At 42.7% G+C, this 18,911-nt stretch overlaps 4 protein-coding genes across 4 annotated transcripts; 3 read left to right on the forward strand and 1 right to left on the reverse strand.

The window, feature by feature from the left end:
- Window positions 1-782: 782 nt before the first annotated feature.
- Window positions 783-2,277, forward strand: LOC103968790 (curcumin synthase 3-like). Its single transcript, XM_009382103.3, has 2 exons — window positions 783-1,060; window positions 1,164-2,277. The coding sequence occupies exons 1-2, from the start codon at window positions 883-885 to the stop codon at window positions 2,153-2,155; spliced, it is 1,170 nt and encodes a 389-aa protein (XP_009380378.2). The 5' UTR covers window positions 783-882; the 3' UTR covers window positions 2,156-2,277.
- Window positions 2,278-4,599: 2,322 nt separating this feature from the next.
- Window positions 4,600-6,086, forward strand: LOC135625897 (curcumin synthase 3-like). The gene is made up of 2 exons (XM_065131025.1): window positions 4,600-4,860; window positions 4,959-6,086. The coding sequence occupies exons 1-2, from the start codon at window positions 4,683-4,685 to the stop codon at window positions 5,948-5,950; spliced, it is 1,170 nt and encodes a 389-aa protein (XP_064987097.1). The 5' UTR covers window positions 4,600-4,682; the 3' UTR covers window positions 5,951-6,086.
- Window positions 6,087-9,218: 3,132 nt separating this feature from the next.
- Window positions 9,219-10,715, forward strand: LOC103968788 (curcumin synthase 3). Its single transcript, XM_009382101.3, has 2 exons — window positions 9,219-9,514; window positions 9,595-10,715. Exons 1-2 carry the CDS (start codon window positions 9,337-9,339, stop codon window positions 10,584-10,586), a joined length of 1,170 nt encoding a protein of 389 aa, XP_009380376.1. The 5' UTR covers window positions 9,219-9,336; the 3' UTR covers window positions 10,587-10,715.
- Window positions 10,716-11,854: 1,139 nt separating this feature from the next.
- On the reverse strand, window positions 11,855-17,257 carry LOC135625134 (lipid phosphate phosphatase epsilon 2, chloroplastic-like). Its single transcript, XM_065129488.1, has 4 exons — window positions 16,724-17,257; window positions 16,049-16,274; window positions 13,580-13,653; window positions 11,855-12,256 (listed from the first exon to the last, which is right to left on the reverse strand). Exons 1-4 carry the CDS (start codon window positions 17,057-17,059, stop codon window positions 12,029-12,031), a joined length of 864 nt encoding a protein of 287 aa, XP_064985560.1. The 5' UTR covers window positions 17,060-17,257; the 3' UTR covers window positions 11,855-12,028.
- Between the last annotated feature and the right edge of the window lie 1,654 nt (window positions 17,258-18,911).

The raw sequence follows: 18,911 nt of genomic DNA on the forward strand, positions 1-18,911 counted from the left end.
GTGGCGGTGGCCGCCGAAGGTCGCACCGAAGCAACCCAAGAGTCGGGAGTTTGAAAACTCGATCGGAATCGACCAAGTATGCTTCCTGCAAATATTAGCAAGCGGATATATCCGTGCTGAGATCTCAGTCGTTAATAGCTTGTTTGTTTTGCCTCATCACATCCGAACAACTCGTTGGAATACTGCGTATGTCAACAGGCTATTCGAAGGGTCTTGTTGTTTGTCACAGGGGATGAAAATGACGACGGCGGTACACGGATTGGCTTGGTTTTGAGAGGCGGGGCCGAATGAGTGCCAGTCCATTACCGTGAACTGGAAAACCCTGGCCATGTCTCTTAACGCTAAGAAATCATATACGTAGAGCCAATTCGAGGCCTACGAAGCCATAGATGTCTAATACTGTTTGCTGGATGCAAAACGAGGCGAGAGGGGGTTGGTGGGATGCAGTGGGTCGGTGAAGACCACTTGTAAATAATCAAGTATTTTATTTTCTTTCTTAAGAGGTTGGTGAGAATACCTAAACCAATATAGTATGGACTCACCCCGCAGTTGAATGCAATGGGTTGACTCGGGAAGAAGGGCGAAGTTGGTGGACAAGCTCCGGATGACGACGACGTACATATATCCAAGCAATGTGTCATCCATCCATCTATTAATGTTCAATAGCCCCGCCACTTTGGTGCTACCGATTCGTTCAACGTTCAAAGTAAATGCCTACTCGATCAACGGAAGTTGGCATCGCCTAACCGTGGCGGAAACAGAGGATACTGTAACACTGACACCCGAAACACCCTATATAAAGCATATGACGGAGGAGAAACTCCCTGCTCATCATCCCACTGTTTTATCCCGCATCACTCATCCGACGTTTTCGCTGCAACTATGGCTGGTATCAGTGCCTTCCGAAAGGCTCAAAGACCTCAAGGTCCAGCCACCATCATGGCCATCGGGACGGCCAATCCCCCCAACCTCTACGAGCAGAGTACTTTCCCGGACTTCTACTTCCGGGTCACCAACTCCGACCACATGCCAGAACTCAAGGACAAGTTCCGCCGCATCTGTAAGTTTATATCTGTGCGATACGATTCTTCGTCGAAACATACCTTTCTTAATCGGAAAAAGAAAAAGGCTAACATGCGCTGTCGATCGCTCTGTACGTGAAGGTGGCAAGACCATGATCAAAAAGCGGTACATGCACCTCACGGAGGAGGTCCTCAAGCAGAAACCTGGAATGTGCTCCTACATGGACCCCTCCTTCGACGAGCGCCAGGAAATCGTGGTGGAGGAGGTGCCGAGACTCGCCAAGGAAGCCGCCGCCAAGGCCATCAAAGAGTGGGGCCGCGACAAGTCCGGCATCACCCACTTGGTCTTCTGCTCCACCAGCGGCATCGACATGCCCGGCGCCGACTACCGCCTGGTCAAGCTCCTGAACCTCCCCCTATCCGTCAACCGCATCATGCTCTACAACCAGGCCTGCCACATCGGCGCCCAGATGCTCCGCATCGCCAAGGACATCGCCGAGAACCACAAGGACGCCCGTGTGCTCGTGGTGGCCTGCGAGCTCAACACGCTCATCTTCCGAGGCCCAGACGAGCGCGACTTCCTGAGCCTCGCAGGCCAAGCCGCATTTGCGGATGGAGCAGCAGCGGTCATCGTCGGCGCGGATCCAATCCAAGGCGTCGAGAAGACCATCTTCGAGATGATGTCTGCGGAACAAGTGACCGTACCCGACTGCGAAAAAGCCGTCGGAGGCCACCTCAAGGAGATCGGTCTCACCTTCCATTTCATGAACCAGCTTCCCATGCTCATCTCCAACAACTTGGAGAACTGCCTCCTGGAGGCGTTCAAGCCATTAGGCATCACCGACTGGAACGAGGTCTTCTGGGTGTCTCACCCGGGAAACTGGGGAATCATGGACGCCATCGAGAAGAAGGTGGGGCTCAAGCAGGAGAAGCTCCGCTCGTCGAGGCATGTGTTCGGTGAGTACGGGAACATGATGAGCGCCACGGTTCTCTTCGTGATGGACGATGTGAGGAAGCGGTCGGCGGCGGAGGGGCGGGCGACAACCGGCGATGGGTTGGAGTGGGGAGTGCTCTGCGGCTTTGGACCGGGCCTCACCATCGAGACCGTGGTGCTTCGCAGTGTGCCTCTTTAGATTTCCCAGCAGAAACAGGACTTTTTATGTACTGTAAAAAAAAAAAAGGACCTCAATTACGCTAAAATGTGTGTGTTCTTAAAATAAAAATTATAGCTCGTAATTCGCTAGTTTTTTCTTTCGATTTTTTTGTTAGTATGTTCATCGGGTTGCTCATTACAAATAAACCTCCACCATCTATCACACTACTGTAATCGTTTTGATCCATGATATGAGTAATCTTGACCAGTTATATATACATACATACATACATATATATATATATATATATAATTATAAATCTGTATTACTGATTATTAATTAATAATTGTTCACTATATTTATCTTCCTGTATTTACCATCGGCATGCTCCGTAATAAAGGTTATAAAAACGGGTCAAAGTCATCCGACGACTAAACTAAACTGTGGCCTCTTAATTAACATTTTTAATCTTTCAAAAACAAATGATCGTATTACAATTATCGATCTATCTATATAGGCCTAAAATATAAGAAAAAAAGTAATTAATAAGAAAGAAAATAAAATAAAATCATGTCAACATATTATTCTATCTTTCATTAAGATACATTGTTGGTTCTTTCTTCTCTTTTATTGTTTTTTTATTATTCATTATTATCGATCTAAGAAATAAAATCATATATTATATATCAGTTGAATCCATTCATCATCAACCCAAAACACTTTGGATTGATTCTTTTTCTTTAGATGTCTATAAAATATGATTTGATTTTCATCATATATATATATATATATATATATATATATATATATATATATTAATGAGAAAATAAATATAGTTATCTAGTTATTAACCACATTTCTCTTTATCGATAATACACTAATGATCAATTATCATCCGACACATAATCATCATATTGAAGCTATCATTTAAGAAAAAGATCTAAGTCACTTTCTATCTATCTATCTGACCGCATGGACTAAAGTCTAAGACAGATCGTTTGAGGACAGATTGTTTGAGATTCTCCTACATGTGAATAAAATGTCAAAAAAAATTTATTGAGATAAGTATAAATTGTTTTCCTCTGAGTTTATGTATAAAAGCTAATCTCGACAGTATATCGGGAGCTTACTCTTTAAGAAAAACTTATATCCACCAAGTGATCTCGATCACTAACTTGAGCATCGAAGAAATCAGATTGAGAAATTTTCTTTGACATCGATCTTAGTACATGTAACGTTTCGAGATCTCAACACGATTATCTCGGAGCTACTTTAAAGCCACCTTAGTCACCATCTCGAATACGTCTACGTCCTTGAGTTTGGACTACGTCGAGTTAACTCAGACATCAATGATGTTTCCCGTAACACCTCACTTGGTGAAAACGTTAGAGTTTAGCAGCTTGTTATAGACTTTTATGATATTTTTTCTACCGTTTTAGCTAATATTTACGTGTCTATGTACCTAACGATATATTCGATGGAGATGTGGTGAATCTAACTGTTCCTGGCTGTAAGATGAGTACAGAGTACGTACTACTGTACAATTCTTTTCTATACGAGAAGAGGCCAATCCTGGACGCGGATCATTGATCAACCCAGGAAGCATCCTCCTTTATTCGCATTGCTTTCCCACCAAATTTTTGTTTCTTTTACTTGGAACATCTTGCTTTACTTTATTCACATTGCTTTCCTACTTTTTGTTTCTTTTCCTTCCAACATTTTACTTCTTTTTTTTAATTTAATATTTCCCTTTGCACTTATCACAGGGCACTAACAAATAACAGATGGCCTGTTTGCACATCGACTCCGGTGGAAACCACCGAGACTTCGGCGGTCCCATCGGACACGCGTTGTTAGAGGATCAAAAAGGAATGAGAGCCAGAGGTCAGGCATCTCCAATCGGACATCCCAACCATGGAGTCCACAGCAAGAGCATTTGGTCTGATCTGGAATAAGCAGACCCAATCAAACGCGGGTTCCAGTTACAGCTCTTCACGAACGTCACCCAGCACGTACAAACCCTTTTTATCTTCTCGAGAAGTCAATAGTTCATGGAGGAAATAGTTTGTCGAGTTATCTTTTTATAGGATGCATGCCGAACACGTCCATTAGTTGACGTCAGGCAAGCTGTGACTAAAAATTCCATAGTTTTGGAATTTGTAAGCAGGCCGGGAATTGGATGCCGAGGAGCTTCCCACAGATTATGCTTCTGGTCGTTTGGATGGTGACGCATCATCGGCAATGAGATAGCGCAGCCGACAAAACTACACCACCGTTCAGCACCGGAAGGGGGGGAAGGTTGACGATTTCCATAACTTGAAACTGTCAACAAAAGTTAGTCAAGTGTCATGTGCTCCATTCAACGTTTTTTGTCGGTCAACACTAAGACTTGGCTCCACCAACCCACTACAATGATTTGAATCCATGTTGCATGAGAAGCTGCACGACCAAACGCCGGGGCTTCCATATAAGAGGGTGGCGGAGGGGAGCCACTCCGCACCCTGCAAGTTGCTAACTTTCACTTGCTGTTACCGCTGGTTCTCGTCCAAGTCCTAGAATTGCGAAGATGGTGAGCATCGATGCCTTCCGGAAGGCCCAAAGACCTCAAGGTCCGGCCACCATCATGGCCATCGGGACGGCCAATCCCCCCAACCTCTACGAGCAGAGCACTTTCCCGGACTTCTACTTCCGGGTCACCAACTCCGACCACATGCCGGAACTCAAGGAAAAGTTCCGCCGCATCTGTAAGTTTACATCCGTGTGTGTGCTCGCGCTGCGATTCTTCGTCTAACCAGTACTTGAGAAAAGCTAATTCGCTCTGTTGCTCGCGCTGTTCACGAAGGTGGGAAGACCATGATCAAGAAGCGGTACATGCACCTCACGGAGGAGGTCCTCAAGCAGAAACCCGGAATGTGCTCTTACATGGACCCCTCCTTCGATGAGCGCCAGGAAATCGTCGTGGAGGAGGTGCCGAGGCTCGCCAAGGAAGCCGCCGCCAAGGCCATCGAAGAGTGGGGCCGCGACAAGTCAGGCATCACCCACTTGGTCTTCTGCTCCACCAGCGGCATCGACATGCCCGGCGCCGACTACCGCCTGGTCAAGCTCCTCGGCCTCCCCCTATCCGTCAACCGCATTATGCTCTACAGCCAGGCCTGCCACATCGGCGCCCAGATACTCCGCATCGCCAAGGACATCGCCGAGAACAACAAGGACGCCCGTGTGCTCGTGTTGGCCTGCGAGCTCAACACGCTCATCTTCCGAGGCCCAGACGAGCGCGACTTCCTGAGCCTCGCAGGCCAAGCCGCATTTGCGGATGGAGCAGCAGCGGTCATCGTCGGCGCGGATCCAATCCAAGGCGTCGAGAAGCCCATCTTCGAGATGATGTCTGCGGCACAGGTGACGGTACCGGACTGCGAAAGGGCCGTCGGAGGCCATCTCAAGGAGATCGGTCTCACCTTCCATTTCATGAACCAGCTTCCCATGCTCATCTCCAACAACTTGGAGAACTGCCTCCTGGAGGCGTTCAAGCCATTAGGCATCACCGACTGGAACGAGGTCTTCTGGGTCTCCCACCCGGGGAACTGGGGAATCATGGACGCCATCGAGAAGAAGGTGGGGCTCAAGCAGGAGAAGCTCCGCTCGTCGAGGCACGTGTTCGGTGAGTACGGGAACATGATGAGTGCCACGGTTCTCTTCGTGATGGACGATGTGAGGAAGCGGTCGGCGGCGGAGGGGCGGGCGACAACCGGCGATGGGTTGGAGTGGGGAGTGCTCTTCGGCTTTGGACCGGGCCTCACCATCGAGACCGTGGTGCTTCGCAGTGTGGCTATCTAGATTTCGCAGCAGAAACAGGAATCCGGTGGGCTTGTTCGTACCGTATTAAGTGAATTATTTCCGTTTTTATTCTTGCGGTGGAACTCCATTTGGCTTTTAAGCTTAAATAAAAAGCTGCACAGAGTTAACGTACAAATTTTTGTTTGATTATTATGTTCGTCTCATTGCTTAACACGAATGAACATGTGGTTTTCAATCCAAGATGAGATTATGATAGAATGAAGAATGAAGTCGTAAAGGTAAAAAAACACGCATCAATTAATTTGATACGATATCTATTTATACATGTTGAAAGTGAGTATTTTGCTCAACTGAAAAATGAGATTTTCTCGTTAGAGAAATCTCATTCACTATGCAATTGGAGAAATCTCTTAGTTATCAAATTAAGCGTATGAATAATTCGGACCTCACTCGCTCTAATTCTTTGACGTTTAGTATTACTCACCTATTAATTTCTAGACTTAAACGATGATCTCTACTATAAACATTTAGCATCGGCAAATGAATATACCATTCGATATGTCAATCCCTTATCGTGGAATGAACTGAACTCAGAACATTGTCTATCCCTTCGGATGCTCGCTGACCTTTTCTCCGTGCGAGCATACGATTTGGCATCTTCCTCTATCTTATCATCTAACGAAGGCCGTGAGGTTCCTGCTCATCTTCGTAGAGAGGTGACCGAATTGGTCGCCGCATCGCTTTCCCGATGTCGCGGTTGGCCAGGGGAAGGTGATGCACATTTTCACTGCTCCAAGCTGGAAGGTTACGGTCCTCATCTGGTGCCGTCGAAGCATAATTAAGAGAAGGATCCCCGAGAGATGTTGATGACTTCTTGCCATCGGTGCATAGCTTATAATTCTTCTTCGGTCTCGTGTTGTTGTCCTCTGCAACTTTTGTTGACCATTCGTTTCTAGTCTTGAAGGTGGGAGCCGTCCTCGGTAGTTGGACGGGGCCGGCGTTGAGTTGAAATTTCGACGAGCATATATGAGCGACATTTGTCAGTCGCAATGAAATTATGCGCATTGACTATTTACGAGTCCCTCTGACCGACCGACCGTCGATGCAATTGCAATGGAGCTGCACGCGGAAGACGGATTAGGGTGCGGTCTTTCTAAAAGAGTCGCGAAAATAATAACAATGATTGGGATACTAGTAAATTTCATTCAGTTTTAACTCTCAAGTATTTGAATCTATCCTAAATTTGTTTCATATGATATCATTTTTAATTTATATTTGATAAGAAATATAAAATCATCTCTGCTCATCATTCGTCATGTCAATAACATGTCAAGTTAACGCTCTTTCGTCCATCAAGATAAAAGTCCAAAAGTTAACTTAGATATATTTTCGATGAATTGGCTCCCTACCGAAATATTTATAGGAATATTTTTGAAAGGTTTAAGTCAGTTACCAACCGACTCTTCGATAAAATATTCATAAGAATATTTTTGAAAACTTAAAAGATAGTTCGAGTCAATTATGAAATGCCTTCTTATAATATTCTTTCTCATTAAGATTAATATAAAAAATATTTAATTTTATATTAGGGAGGAAAAATAGAAAAGGTGAAACTCAATTACTTAAAGCGTCAAAACAATCAACTTGGGTAACTCTCTGACCTCGATCTTTGAACAGGAAATGAGTCCAGAGAAATCGAGCTTTACATCAGATGATTTCTCGTATATGAATTGGAGTCATACTAATATGGATATCAATAATATTTTTCTTTTATAATAAATATTCTTTTCCAACAAATACCTTAGCAGAAAGCGAAACACAAAAACCCAAATTTTGTTAGTATTATAAGAATCACAATGGATGCCAATGAGCTTTTCATATTCCAAAACGAAACCCGATCTTCCTATATCTTTTTCTCCTATTCAATAATATTAACTCAACGTCGTTCTTATTAAAAAAACACCCACGAAGTGCTCAATATCGAATTAGTTTCATCTTATTAGACATCGACTCGAAAGACAATTGTACAGAAACTCCTCGACGACTAGTCCGCTACGCACCGCACGCGAGTTCACAGCTGTAGACAACCCCACGCAGATTTCAGTGATCCATTCGACGTCGAAGTAAGAAGCATGGTGTTGAAGACGAAGTCCGTTTGCTCCATCTGTTTGGTGAATGCACGCATCGCGAAGTCGATAGGCCTCTCTCGCCTACTGACAAGGCAGTGCATGCGTACGTCCAACGTAAGAATAATATGTATATGTATATGATCGATAATTAAATGAAGGTTACGTAAATTGTTTGGGAATGCAACATGAGCACCTACCTATTCAAGGAACCATCGGTATTTCTGCCCAGCGGTTGGTGTGGGTCGTCCATGTCCATCATGTGTGCTATAGAAGTTGCTAGGCAAGTCAATGCCTAGCCAGTCAACCACGCCCTACCACGTCGGTCATGTGACATGGAAATGGGTAAGCGGACATCATCACATACGTCCTTTCTTTCATGCATGGATCAAAAACTGAGGGCAAACCATTCATGCATCCAACCATTAAATTCCTCCGTTAAGTGGGTGGGAAGAGACCGAGCGATGGACTCGGAGCAGCATCGATCGAGTCAGCAAGCATCATCTTACTTTGTTTACATTGCTTTCCTATCTTTTAGCTTTCTATTTTGCTTTGTTTCCTCGCTTTCCGCTGGCATCAGCGGTAAACCACATGGATGATATACGAGCCACGCGTCGTCCGTGTTCGATTTGGACATTGCAATACACGGTTGTTTGTGATTGGCTGAAGCTTTTACTTACCCAAAATGATACAGACTAAAACGAAATCGCTTGGTCTCATCTGGCGTAATCAAACATGGAGTCGAGTTCCTCCACCGGTTCACAAACATCGTCGAGCAATCTTAAAAGCCTTTGGTCACTTAGGAAGGGCTCTCTCCGTTCTCAACGAAATCGCTTTGCTTTCAATAGGATGTTGGTTGACTAATCATCCATAGTGGCGAAATGTTGAAGAAAGTGGGGTTGGTGAAGAAACTGCCGCAGACTGTGTTGATCAAGTTTTGGATTGGTCAGAATCAGCAATAACCACGGTTGGTGGGTAGGCGAATTCGAAACTCTACTTTCGATGGATCCTGACTCCCTCAGTCAAATTAACCACGTGGGGGATCACCTACATTCAACGTTTTCATCGGTCAGCTGGAAGACTTGGCTCCACCAACCACCCTTCGCATGAGAAGCTGCAAGGCAATAACACACCAAGGCTAGCTAGCTGGCTGCTGAGGGAATTCGTATAAATGGGCGGAGGAGAAGAGCCACTCCTCCCATCCTGCGTTCGCTAACTTTACTGCTGCTTTAATCCATTCATTCCTCGCTTGATCTCCTTCTGGTGCTCGCTGCTCCTTCTCCTCCCAGAATCGTGAAGATGGCCAGCGTCCATCCATTCCGCAAGGCCCAAAGAGCACGAGGTCCGGCCACCATCATGGCCATCGGGACGGCCAATCCTCCCAACCTCTACGAGCAGAGCACTTTCCCCGACTTCTACTTTCGGGTCACCAACTCCGACCACATGCCGGAACTCAAGGAAAAGTTCCGCCGCATCTGTAAGTTTACATCTGTGTCTGCTGCCATTCTCCGTCTAAAAAAGAGAGAAAAAGCTAACTTGCTCGCTCTGTGCGTGAAGGTGGGAAGACCATGATCAAGAAGCGGTACATGCACCTCACGGAGGAGGTCCTCAAGGATAAACCAGGGATGTGCTCCTACATGGACCCGTCTCTGGACGAGCGACAGGACATCGTGGTGGAGGAGGTGCCGAGGCTCGCCAAGGAAGCCGCCGCCAAGGCCATCGAAGAGTGGGGCCGCGACAAGTCCGACGTCACCCACTTGGTCTTCTGCTCCACCAGCGGCGTCGACATGCCCGGCGCCGACTACCGCCTGGTCAAGCTCCTCGGTCTCCCCCTATCCGTCAACCGCATCATGCTCTACAGCCAGGCCTGCCACATCGGCGCCCAGATGCTCCGCATCGCCAAGGACATCGCCGAGAACAACAAGGACGCCCGTGTGCTCGTGGTGGCCTGCGAGCTCAACACGCTCATCTTCCGAGGCCCAGACGAGCGCGACTTCCTGAGCCTCGCAGGCCAAGCCGCATTTGCGGATGGAGCAGCAGCGGTCATCGTCGGCGCGGATCCAATCCAAGGCGTCGAGAAGCCCATCTTCGAGATGATGTCTGCTTCACAGGTGACGGTACCGGACTGCGAAAGGGCGGTCGGAGGCCATCTCAAGGAGATCGGTCTCACCTTCCATTTCATGAACCAGCTCCCCATGCTCATCGCCAACAACTTGGAGAACTGCCTCCTGGAGGCGTTCAAGCCATTAGGCATCACCGACTGGAACGAGGTCTTCTGGGTCTCTCACCCGGGGAACTGGGGAATCATGGACGCCATCGAGAGGAAGGTGGGGCTCAAGCAGGAGAAGCTCCGCTCGTCGAGGCACGTGTTCGGTGAGTACGGGAACATGATGAGCGCCACGGTTCTCTTCGTGATGGACGATGTGAGGAAGCGGTCGGCGGCGGAGGGGCGGGCGACAACCGGCGATGGGTTGGAGTGGGGAGTGCTCTTCGGCTTTGGACCGGGCCTCAGCATCGAGACCGTGGTGCTTCGCAGCGTCGCCCTCTAATAGGGTTTCTCACCTCCAAAATTATCAAAAAAAAATTTCTTCTTTCTTTTCGCATTCTTTCCTATTTGAATTTGTAAGAGAATAATGTAAACTACATAACGTTGTCGATGCATATACCTTTTTCTTTTCTTTTTTTGTATTTCCGATTTTTAACAGTGTTTGACTGATATAAGAAAAAAATATCAACCCAACAAACAACATCGTTTTCTGTGTTTTAACCGCACAATAATCGACGCCTGCCAATTAATGCCAGAAGAACCTATAAGAAAATAAATAAGATGACTGACGATTCGTAGTGTTTCGGGCATGCGGTGTCAGAATGCAGTAAAATAATAATAATAATAATAATCATCATTCATCATCATCATCATCATCATCATCATTTGAATAGTTAATCCCGCATTGCCGTATGGGATCTGATTTGAAGTGGGTGGACATCGAGTTGTGCTATCGTGGAATATTCACCTCATGTGGATTATCTGAAAAGTTTTGCAGCCAGCAGGGCATCGCACCACACATAGTAGTCTAGATTTGACCCTCTCCTGTTGCCTCCTGCAAGCGTATTAGGAAACCCACTCAACCCAAGCTACGATCGTATCTGAAGTATGAGATTTCAGGGATTCCATAAAACGTAATAAAGAAAGACAAGACCAAACTAGCTACGATCCTATCTGAATTATGAGATTTCAAGGATTCCATTAAACGTAATAAAGAAAGACAAAACCAAACTAGCTACGATCCTATCTGAATTATCAAGGATTCCATGAAACACAATAAAGAAGGACCAAACTAGCTGCGATCCTATCCGACTTACGAGATTTCAGGGATTCCATACAACACAATAAAGCAAGACCAAACTGGCTACGATCCTATCTGACTTATGAGATTTCAAGGATTCTATAAAACACAATAAGGAAAGACCAAAGTAGCACAAACTAGCATGATGAGGCTTGTCCACAACAGCTTCAGATTTCAACGGGAATGTGCATCTTACAATCACCACAATGACTATTGGGTATTACTCAAATGCTGCTGAATGAAAGAATATAATGGCTAGCCAATTATGCTTAATAATGATTGTTCGTACATGATCCATTCTGACAACCCAATCAATATTCTTGCATAAAAGCGGTTTTATGTTATCTTTAACATAAAAGCGGTTTTGCCACGAAAACAGACACACGGTGCACGAGCTGACATCATTCTAGAGGTTCCAGATGTTCAATGGAACTAATAATTAAGCACCTCAGTAATGAGAGAAAAAAAAATAAAAAAGAGAGAAATATGCTTTTCCAACATCCCAATTCCCCAGCCCTATAGGTTGGTTTTCACCCCTAGCTTTGTTCAGTATGGCCCAGAGCAAATCTCACTTCTAATCAGATCATCAACATTACGAAACACTTCGATAATATACAACAATAATATACTTCCGCTGTCTACGGCTACGGCTCATCGCTGAGCCAGTGTTGAATCACGTAGACAACGAAAGCCCCACACAACATCACTGACCCCGGAACAACCAAAATCCGGACCCACAACAATGAAATAAAGGCTTCTAATACAAAAGAATGCCACAGCCAATACCATGCAACACCACAACAGGACCCCAGTAGAGCACCTACAAGGACTTGACTGTAAGTGTGGAGCTGCTGTGATACCCGAAGCCATGACTGCATCAACAAAAAAGATAGAAAGGGAACACAACTCAGTCATGAAGTCATATTTCATTAGACAGAGAAAGCAATACAAGAGAACAAAAAAAGGTTAGGTTATGTGTGTTATCCAATGAATCCGCAGAGATGGACCTTGATGTATAAAAACATGGGACAAATATAGCTAAGAGATTCAAGAGAACAGAGACATGGATGCATGTATCAAATAGCTCTTACACCATATACATCTTCAATCAGTTTCTAACAGAACATTCGTACAAGTTTAAATGCACTTGGAGATCATCAAACTCTTTCAAATCAAATTTCCGTATGTGCTTGGTGAGCTGTCAGATCGATGATGCATAACTGTCTAGTTGTCTATTTTGAGGTGAGGACAGGATCATTTCCATCTCCCATCTTCTAAGGTTCTTACACAACTTTCCTATCTACTTCAATCTTAAAGATTAATTTCTAATTCTTAGCACACTACTCAAGCAAAACACATCGTCGGACTCATATATGATATCTACTTCAATTTGTGCTGATACTCTTTTCGCAAATTTTTTGGTAGATACTAGTCGATATCAGTTAATCTAAATACAACATTTAAATAAGCTAAAATCGTACTATTATAAAACTTATTGATTAAAATATGTAGATTCTTAAAGAGCATAAGACTGAATTAAGTGATCTGTCAAAATGAACTACCCTGATTGGAAGTTACAGAACTTATTAGAGAACAGAATTTAAAATGAAAGTTAATACAACATGCATGCCTTATGAGCTATTCTAATTGTAGAAGTTTCTGTCTGCATCTTAGATTAATGGTTTGAACTTATGCATGGGTTTCCAATGAGTAAAAGGTTGTTAGCAAAGAGAATAGTGGGAGCCTATGCATAGGGCTCACAATTCAGAGGATGAAGGGGGCACGTGTCCCCTTGGATCCCTTCACTCAGCAAGTGATATTTGCTGCTACAATTGAGAATACATGACAATCCTTTGCCATCCTAATTCATACAGATATATTGCTACTTAGATGTATGATTTCAGACAACATAAATTTAAGTGTTCTTCCTTGAACTTCGAGAGAACTGACAACACCTGTAGTTGGTAAGGTAAACACCAAACTTTCCTATCTTGATTAATTTAAAAACATAACAGGAACTGGAATTGAAAACACAGAGCCACATATCTATAGATATTTAACATCGACATTTGCGGAACTTGGATTTCTTGGTCAAGTAAAAGGTTACTGGATGATTCTTGCACACAAAAATGTGCTCTCCGATCAGAAAATCTTGTACGTAAAATGTAAAGCGGAAATATCAGAAAATTTCTTACAAGATAAGAGCCAAACAATAAGGCAATGCTTCCAATAGACACCGTGAATGTATCTATCCCCAGATGATTGACCACTGCATCAGATGAAAACCCATGACAAAGTATTACACATAAAACATAAATATGGCATGTGAAAAAAAAAAAAAAAAGGTAGCAAAATGCCATATATTTGCAAAAGGCACTCTCATCCTAGAAGATGTCAAATTGACAGAAAAACCTTGAATGACAAAAGATGCATAGTCAGAATACAAAATAATCATTACTTGTTATGAGATTGCGCTATAGTATCAAATATATGTAGTCACGGAACATCCTCTAAAATGCGAAGTATTACATACTAATAGTAGCAACTCTGAATAATATGGTAAGGTTGTCAAAAATGGTTTAACCACAAGATGTTTCACATATGCATACAAACAATACATAAGCAAAGTGAACCAAGAAGTTCCAAACCACAGTCACCTATTCTCGGCTCTCTGTTATTTAGGTGAGGGACATGGATCAAACATCAATTATATTGATAACCTAGGGACTTCGCTGGAAACTCTGATCAAAAGGTTACAAAAACTTCCAGCACCTACAGGATTCCATCAGTCCTTAATAAACCTGAAACAGTCTTTTTTCTCAGGAAATGTCCTGCGATGTTATGATTAAAATAGTGAAAATTCTTAAACTTTATTGAAGTATGCTAGATCACCTCATCTCCAAAATCTATCCTGTTGTGCTGGCTTTCTCCGTTTATGTTATAATTGGGCAAAGGATGCAATTAATTATTACAACCATTTCAACGCTAGAAGTATTGTCGTAAGGCATGTACAAGATTGCAATTGTAGAAGAATGCATATTGATATTCTAGAATGTCAGTGTTACTTGGCCAGTCGCAAAAGGCTGCCATGTTCCTGTGCTCTGAGATAAACATCCCAAAGTTATGGCATAGGACATGTGTATGACTGTTAGATATATGCATTTCAAAAGCATGTAGATGTTTTTCAAAGACAGGTGATTTCTTTATACAACTTCCAAAAGCTTAAGTCAGTCATTGTCCTAGATTATTCTAGTAATTGAAATATTTAGACTCCTAAAAATACTTTAACAGTAAAAAGTGAAAATCAAGTGCCCAAGTGGCAGTAATACTTGCATATACTTTTTTCATGAAGGGATAAAATGCCCATCGCTTAAGCAGGCAGCCTTCCAGGCTCAGCCTTTTGTTTCCCAAGCATATCACCTTTACTCTTCCTTTTTCTTTAATACCATATTTTGTCATTTGAGGACCATGGTCCAGATGGATCAGGTAAGTAGGTTACTATTTCCCCATAACCTGCAGAAAAAAACTTTTTGCTTGGTTCAGACGGCAATCCTACCCTCGGTTCAAAATTAACGTTTGGTATGACCAGGGAGCAATACTAGTCCAATATTGAGATATAAAACCATGTTCAGAACCAAGAATTATTACTGCTGTTGTTGCATTCATGTCAGAATGGACTTTCATACACATTACAACTGAGCTTAATATATCCATGCCATGCCAAAAAGCATCTATTCTTGATCATCACATTTAGTTTGTGTAACTAAGAGTAAAGATCTTATGTTATTAATATATCAATCCAGACCAAGCATACTAAGAGTGTTAATATACCACAACAACCGAATATTTGATCCTAATCTGACCCAACTGTTAAAGAGGGAATCACTAAAATATGATTGATTGTGATGTTGGTTGGGTATTGATCTTTTAATACTGCATCTCATAACACATGATATCAATGGGTTACTAACCGACAATGAAGCCTGAACGGTGCAGATGGATGCCAAGACCCTGGACTTCCACATCTCTTTGACCCTTTACATTTAGAACAACTGTGGTGACATGACAGTGTTCTGCGCCATCCCAACAGTACATATTGCTTTACCAACCTATATAGACATGTACCATAGATTGTGTTGTGCCAAGTATGCCACAAAGATATTTTCTATATGAAATCATACTATTGTTACCACAATAGTAAATCCAACATTTCTATTCTTACTACAATAGTGAACATGACATCTTTTCTTCAGCTGTATGTAAATATCAAATGTTTCACTTTTGTAGCAGGCTCTGAAACTTCACATTTTCTACTCTGAATTATAAAATTGTCCAAGCCATAACTCCCAGTCAAATAAAAATCGAACATGTCTTTTTATGCTCCATCTCTTGTGGGGATTGAAATTGAACAATCCACTCACAGAGAGTTGTCTTTTTCAAAGACGTGATGATGCGTTGATGGTAATACTGCTTCTTGATATCTCTAAACTAATTGTAACTTTTATTAAAGAACAAGTAAAAGGTAGTTGTCCTATGAATAAGCCTATTGTAGAAAAGATATTTTCGTTTCTCCTGTCAGCATCAGATAGCCGCACTGCTAAAATTGTAAATTTGCATTTCGATTCACATACAACAATTAAATCTACCAATTAGTAAAAGCTTACTTGAAAGAATAAAAATTGCTTCGAGATAGAAGATGGATTGTGCATGTGTAGATGGCATTCCAGGATCAGGTTTCAATCCAGCAACAGGTCTTTCGTGGTTCAATATCCTCTTTAATGTAATAGAAAGCCAAGCATTTATAACCGATCCCGTTGCGTCCCACAAGATCTCGGCATCATGCTTCCACAGAATTGCGAGGCCAAAGAGAGCAGCCACTAACCACTTGCTCTGGAACCATAAAAAAACTGGTCAAAATAAATTCAGTTTAAAGAAAAATATGCCAGCAACATGAGTGCCGGAAGCAATAAAATAGAAACATATAAGAACTGGATCACTTGTACATCTGAAAGCTTTGCACAAATAAATGTATTTTCCATATCCTGCTCAAGTGCAAGACCACAAATAAAATACTTTCTAGCGATGCACCAGATGCCATCAGATACAGTGAAATCAAGAATCTTATTGCAAGTCGCATCTTCTAACTGTTGAGAATGCTTTCCCTCGGAGTGTGAATTCGGTCCCTTCAATTCAGTGAATAAAGTCACAAAAGTTATAAATAATTGCCAGGTGATGAGGTCTCGAGAGCCGCAGCCTAACCCCATCATGGAGAATAACCATGGAGAAACTTATAAAAGTTGGTACAGAACGATTGCTGAAAGCCTTGGAATCGGACTAACCGTTCCATTGAGAACCGCTTCGAGGTTTCTCCATGTAAAGTCTCGATCCAAGTTGAACGGCCCCTTCCGTAGCATCGCCTCCACCTCCCCCAGTGCAGTATCCTCCTCGATATCCTGATCGCTCCCTAAAGCTGCCAGTCTAGTCAACTCGGTCATGCTACCTCTACGACCAGACACCGTTGACCTTCCGTTGAGATGGGATTTTGATCTTGATCCGAGCCGAGGGGTCAAAATTGGAATTTTAGAGGCGTGGCGCTGATGGTACGAGTAGGGCGAGAGGGGTTTCAACGGCGGAAGATGGATGACGGCCGAGGAGGGGAGGAGGAATGACGGCATCTTGTGGACGGGGTAGGGGTTGCAGCGACGAGCATCCTAAGGAAGGGAATAAAAAGAGGCATTTGTAGGAGTAGAAGGCATCCACAAATTTGTCTGTTTGGCGCATGGGAAGACCCTTCCTAAAGCCGTCCACAGCCTTCCGGCCGAAGTGGTGGATGTGGTCTCCGCCGCCCCCCTCTTTCCCTCTGTTTGGTTTTTGGTGGAAAATTCTAATTGAATACGTTCGTTTTAAAAGAATATTACGTATAGCTTTTAACTTTTCTGCTTTTACCTTATCCGCTAAATACACAATTACTTTCCTTCTGAAAAGAACACGTGGAACGAATTATGTTCTCACTGTCATCCCATCAATTATTACTTTAAAAGAAATTAAATTTATTATAAATATCAGATAACGTGGATGTAAAAGTATGATGAGAATAAAGGATTTATGGTTCCGAATAATTATTCATACTATTCTAATTTATTAAACAATAATAAAGAAACAAAGAAATTTCTATACTCATTTCCTTATGTCCGTAAATAAAAGACACAAATACATTAGATAATGTCAATAGCATTTAATACCTACCATCAAATTGTATAATATTTTTTTAAATCCTTCGACACATATTGTTGTTGTTGTCTGAGGTGTCCACTCATTCTTGTGATATTGTAAAGCAAATGGTATCCACACACGGTACCGCTTTATATACATATATATATATATATACATATATACATATATACATATATACATATATATTTATATATACATATATACATATATATATATATGTATATACATATGTATATACATATATATACATATATATATATATACATATATATATATACATATGCATATATATATACATATATATACATATATATATATATATACATATATATATATATATACATATATATATAGGGAGTAGTCTTTTGTTGAAAGTTTCTAAAAATACGGAGTGTGTTGGGCTTGCCTTCCGTCTTCTTGTCACAAATGTACTCGGCTTGGTTTCTCCGCGGATCATCTTAACACGTCCCGCGCTTCTAGAATAATCTACCCACCACTATATATGAACCACTACACCGAAGTTCTGAGAGAGGAAAGAGGGAGGAGAGTGGAGGAGAGGCGACAAGGATCTGGAGGCCAATTCCTTCCTTGGAGATGGATGTTGAGGCGAACTTCTTCTCCTTTCTCCCTCCCTCCGATCCTTGAGTCTTAACCCTAGACGGAGAGATGGTGGGCGACGATGGAATGGCGGAGATCCTCCAACTCTTCTGTGCGCGAAGCAATTTCCATCCGGATCTTCTCCTATCGAGGTATTTGTAAAGATCCCCAAAATTACAAGCCCTTGGATTCTTAACTCTTTCGCTTGTGATTTCTTTTGCTTCCGTTGTCACGACATTCGTTTGCAAGAATGTTGGCAAGATGTTGTTCTGCAAGAAAAGAAAATGGGGATCTCGAAGAGTATCTACTCGAACCGTCTTAAGGGCACTTAATTAAACTTTATAATCTATACCGATCCTTGAGTCTGACCCCTGAATGAATAAGTGACATAATATGGTGGAGAGGCAGAAGATCCTCTAGATTTCCTGCGTCGGCTATGGAGGACCCCAAGCTGAAGGAGATCGGTCCAATTCTCACTTTGGAGTGTATCTGATTCAAGTATTCTCCCATCGATGTATTGGTAAACATCTCCCAAAAGTAATCGTTCTTGTATTCTTTTTTTTTTTTTTAAATCTTGAATTGATACGTTTGATTGTTGAATTGGTTCCTTTTGGTATTACATAACGTGTCCAGATTGTTTGTGATTTCTTTTTTTTTTTGTTATTAAGAATCCTAACAACTTCACATGTCCTTTGC

Source organism: Musa acuminata, chromosome BXJ2-10, assembly GCF_036884655.1.
Source record: "Musa acuminata AAA Group cultivar baxijiao chromosome BXJ2-10, Cavendish_Baxijiao_AAA, whole genome shotgun sequence".
NCBI lineage: Eukaryota > Viridiplantae > Streptophyta > Magnoliopsida > Zingiberales > Musaceae > Musa > Musa acuminata.

What these genes read in the sequence shown, in the direction of transcription:
- LOC103968790 (XM_009382103.3), top strand. Translation starts at nt 883, where the DNA reads ATGGCTGGTATCAGTGCCTTCCGAAAGGCTCAAAGACCTCAAGGTCCA. An exon ending in GGACAAGTTCCGCCGCATCT is followed by an intron (nt 1,061 to 1,163) that starts GTAAGTTTATAT and finishes CTGTACGTGAAG; the next exon opens with GTGGCAAGACCATGATCAAA.
- LOC135625897 (XM_065131025.1), top strand. Translation starts at nt 4,683, where the DNA reads ATGGTGAGCATCGATGCCTTCCGGAAGGCCCAAAGACCTCAAGGTCCG. An exon ending in GGAAAAGTTCCGCCGCATCT is followed by an intron (nt 4,861 to 4,958) that starts GTAAGTTTACAT and finishes CTGTTCACGAAG; the next exon opens with GTGGGAAGACCATGATCAAG.
- LOC103968788 (XM_009382101.3), top strand. Translation starts at nt 9,337, where the DNA reads ATGGCCAGCGTCCATCCATTCCGCAAGGCCCAAAGAGCACGAGGTCCG. An exon ending in GGAAAAGTTCCGCCGCATCT is followed by an intron (nt 9,515 to 9,594) that starts GTAAGTTTACAT and finishes CTGTGCGTGAAG; the next exon opens with GTGGGAAGACCATGATCAAG.
- LOC135625134 (XM_065129488.1), bottom strand. Translation starts at nt 17,059, where the DNA reads ATGCCGTCATTCCTCCTCCCCTCCTCGGCCGTCATCCATCTTCCGCCG. An exon ending in AAGCGGTTCTCAATGGAACG is followed by an intron (nt 16,275 to 16,723) that starts GTTAGTCCGATT and finishes TTATGGTTCCAG; the next exon opens with AGCAAGTGGTTAGTGGCTGC. An exon ending in AGCAATTTTTATTCTTTCAA is followed by an intron (nt 13,654 to 16,048) that starts GTAAGCTTTTAC and finishes CATCTGATGCAG; the next exon opens with TGGTCAATCATCTGGGGATA.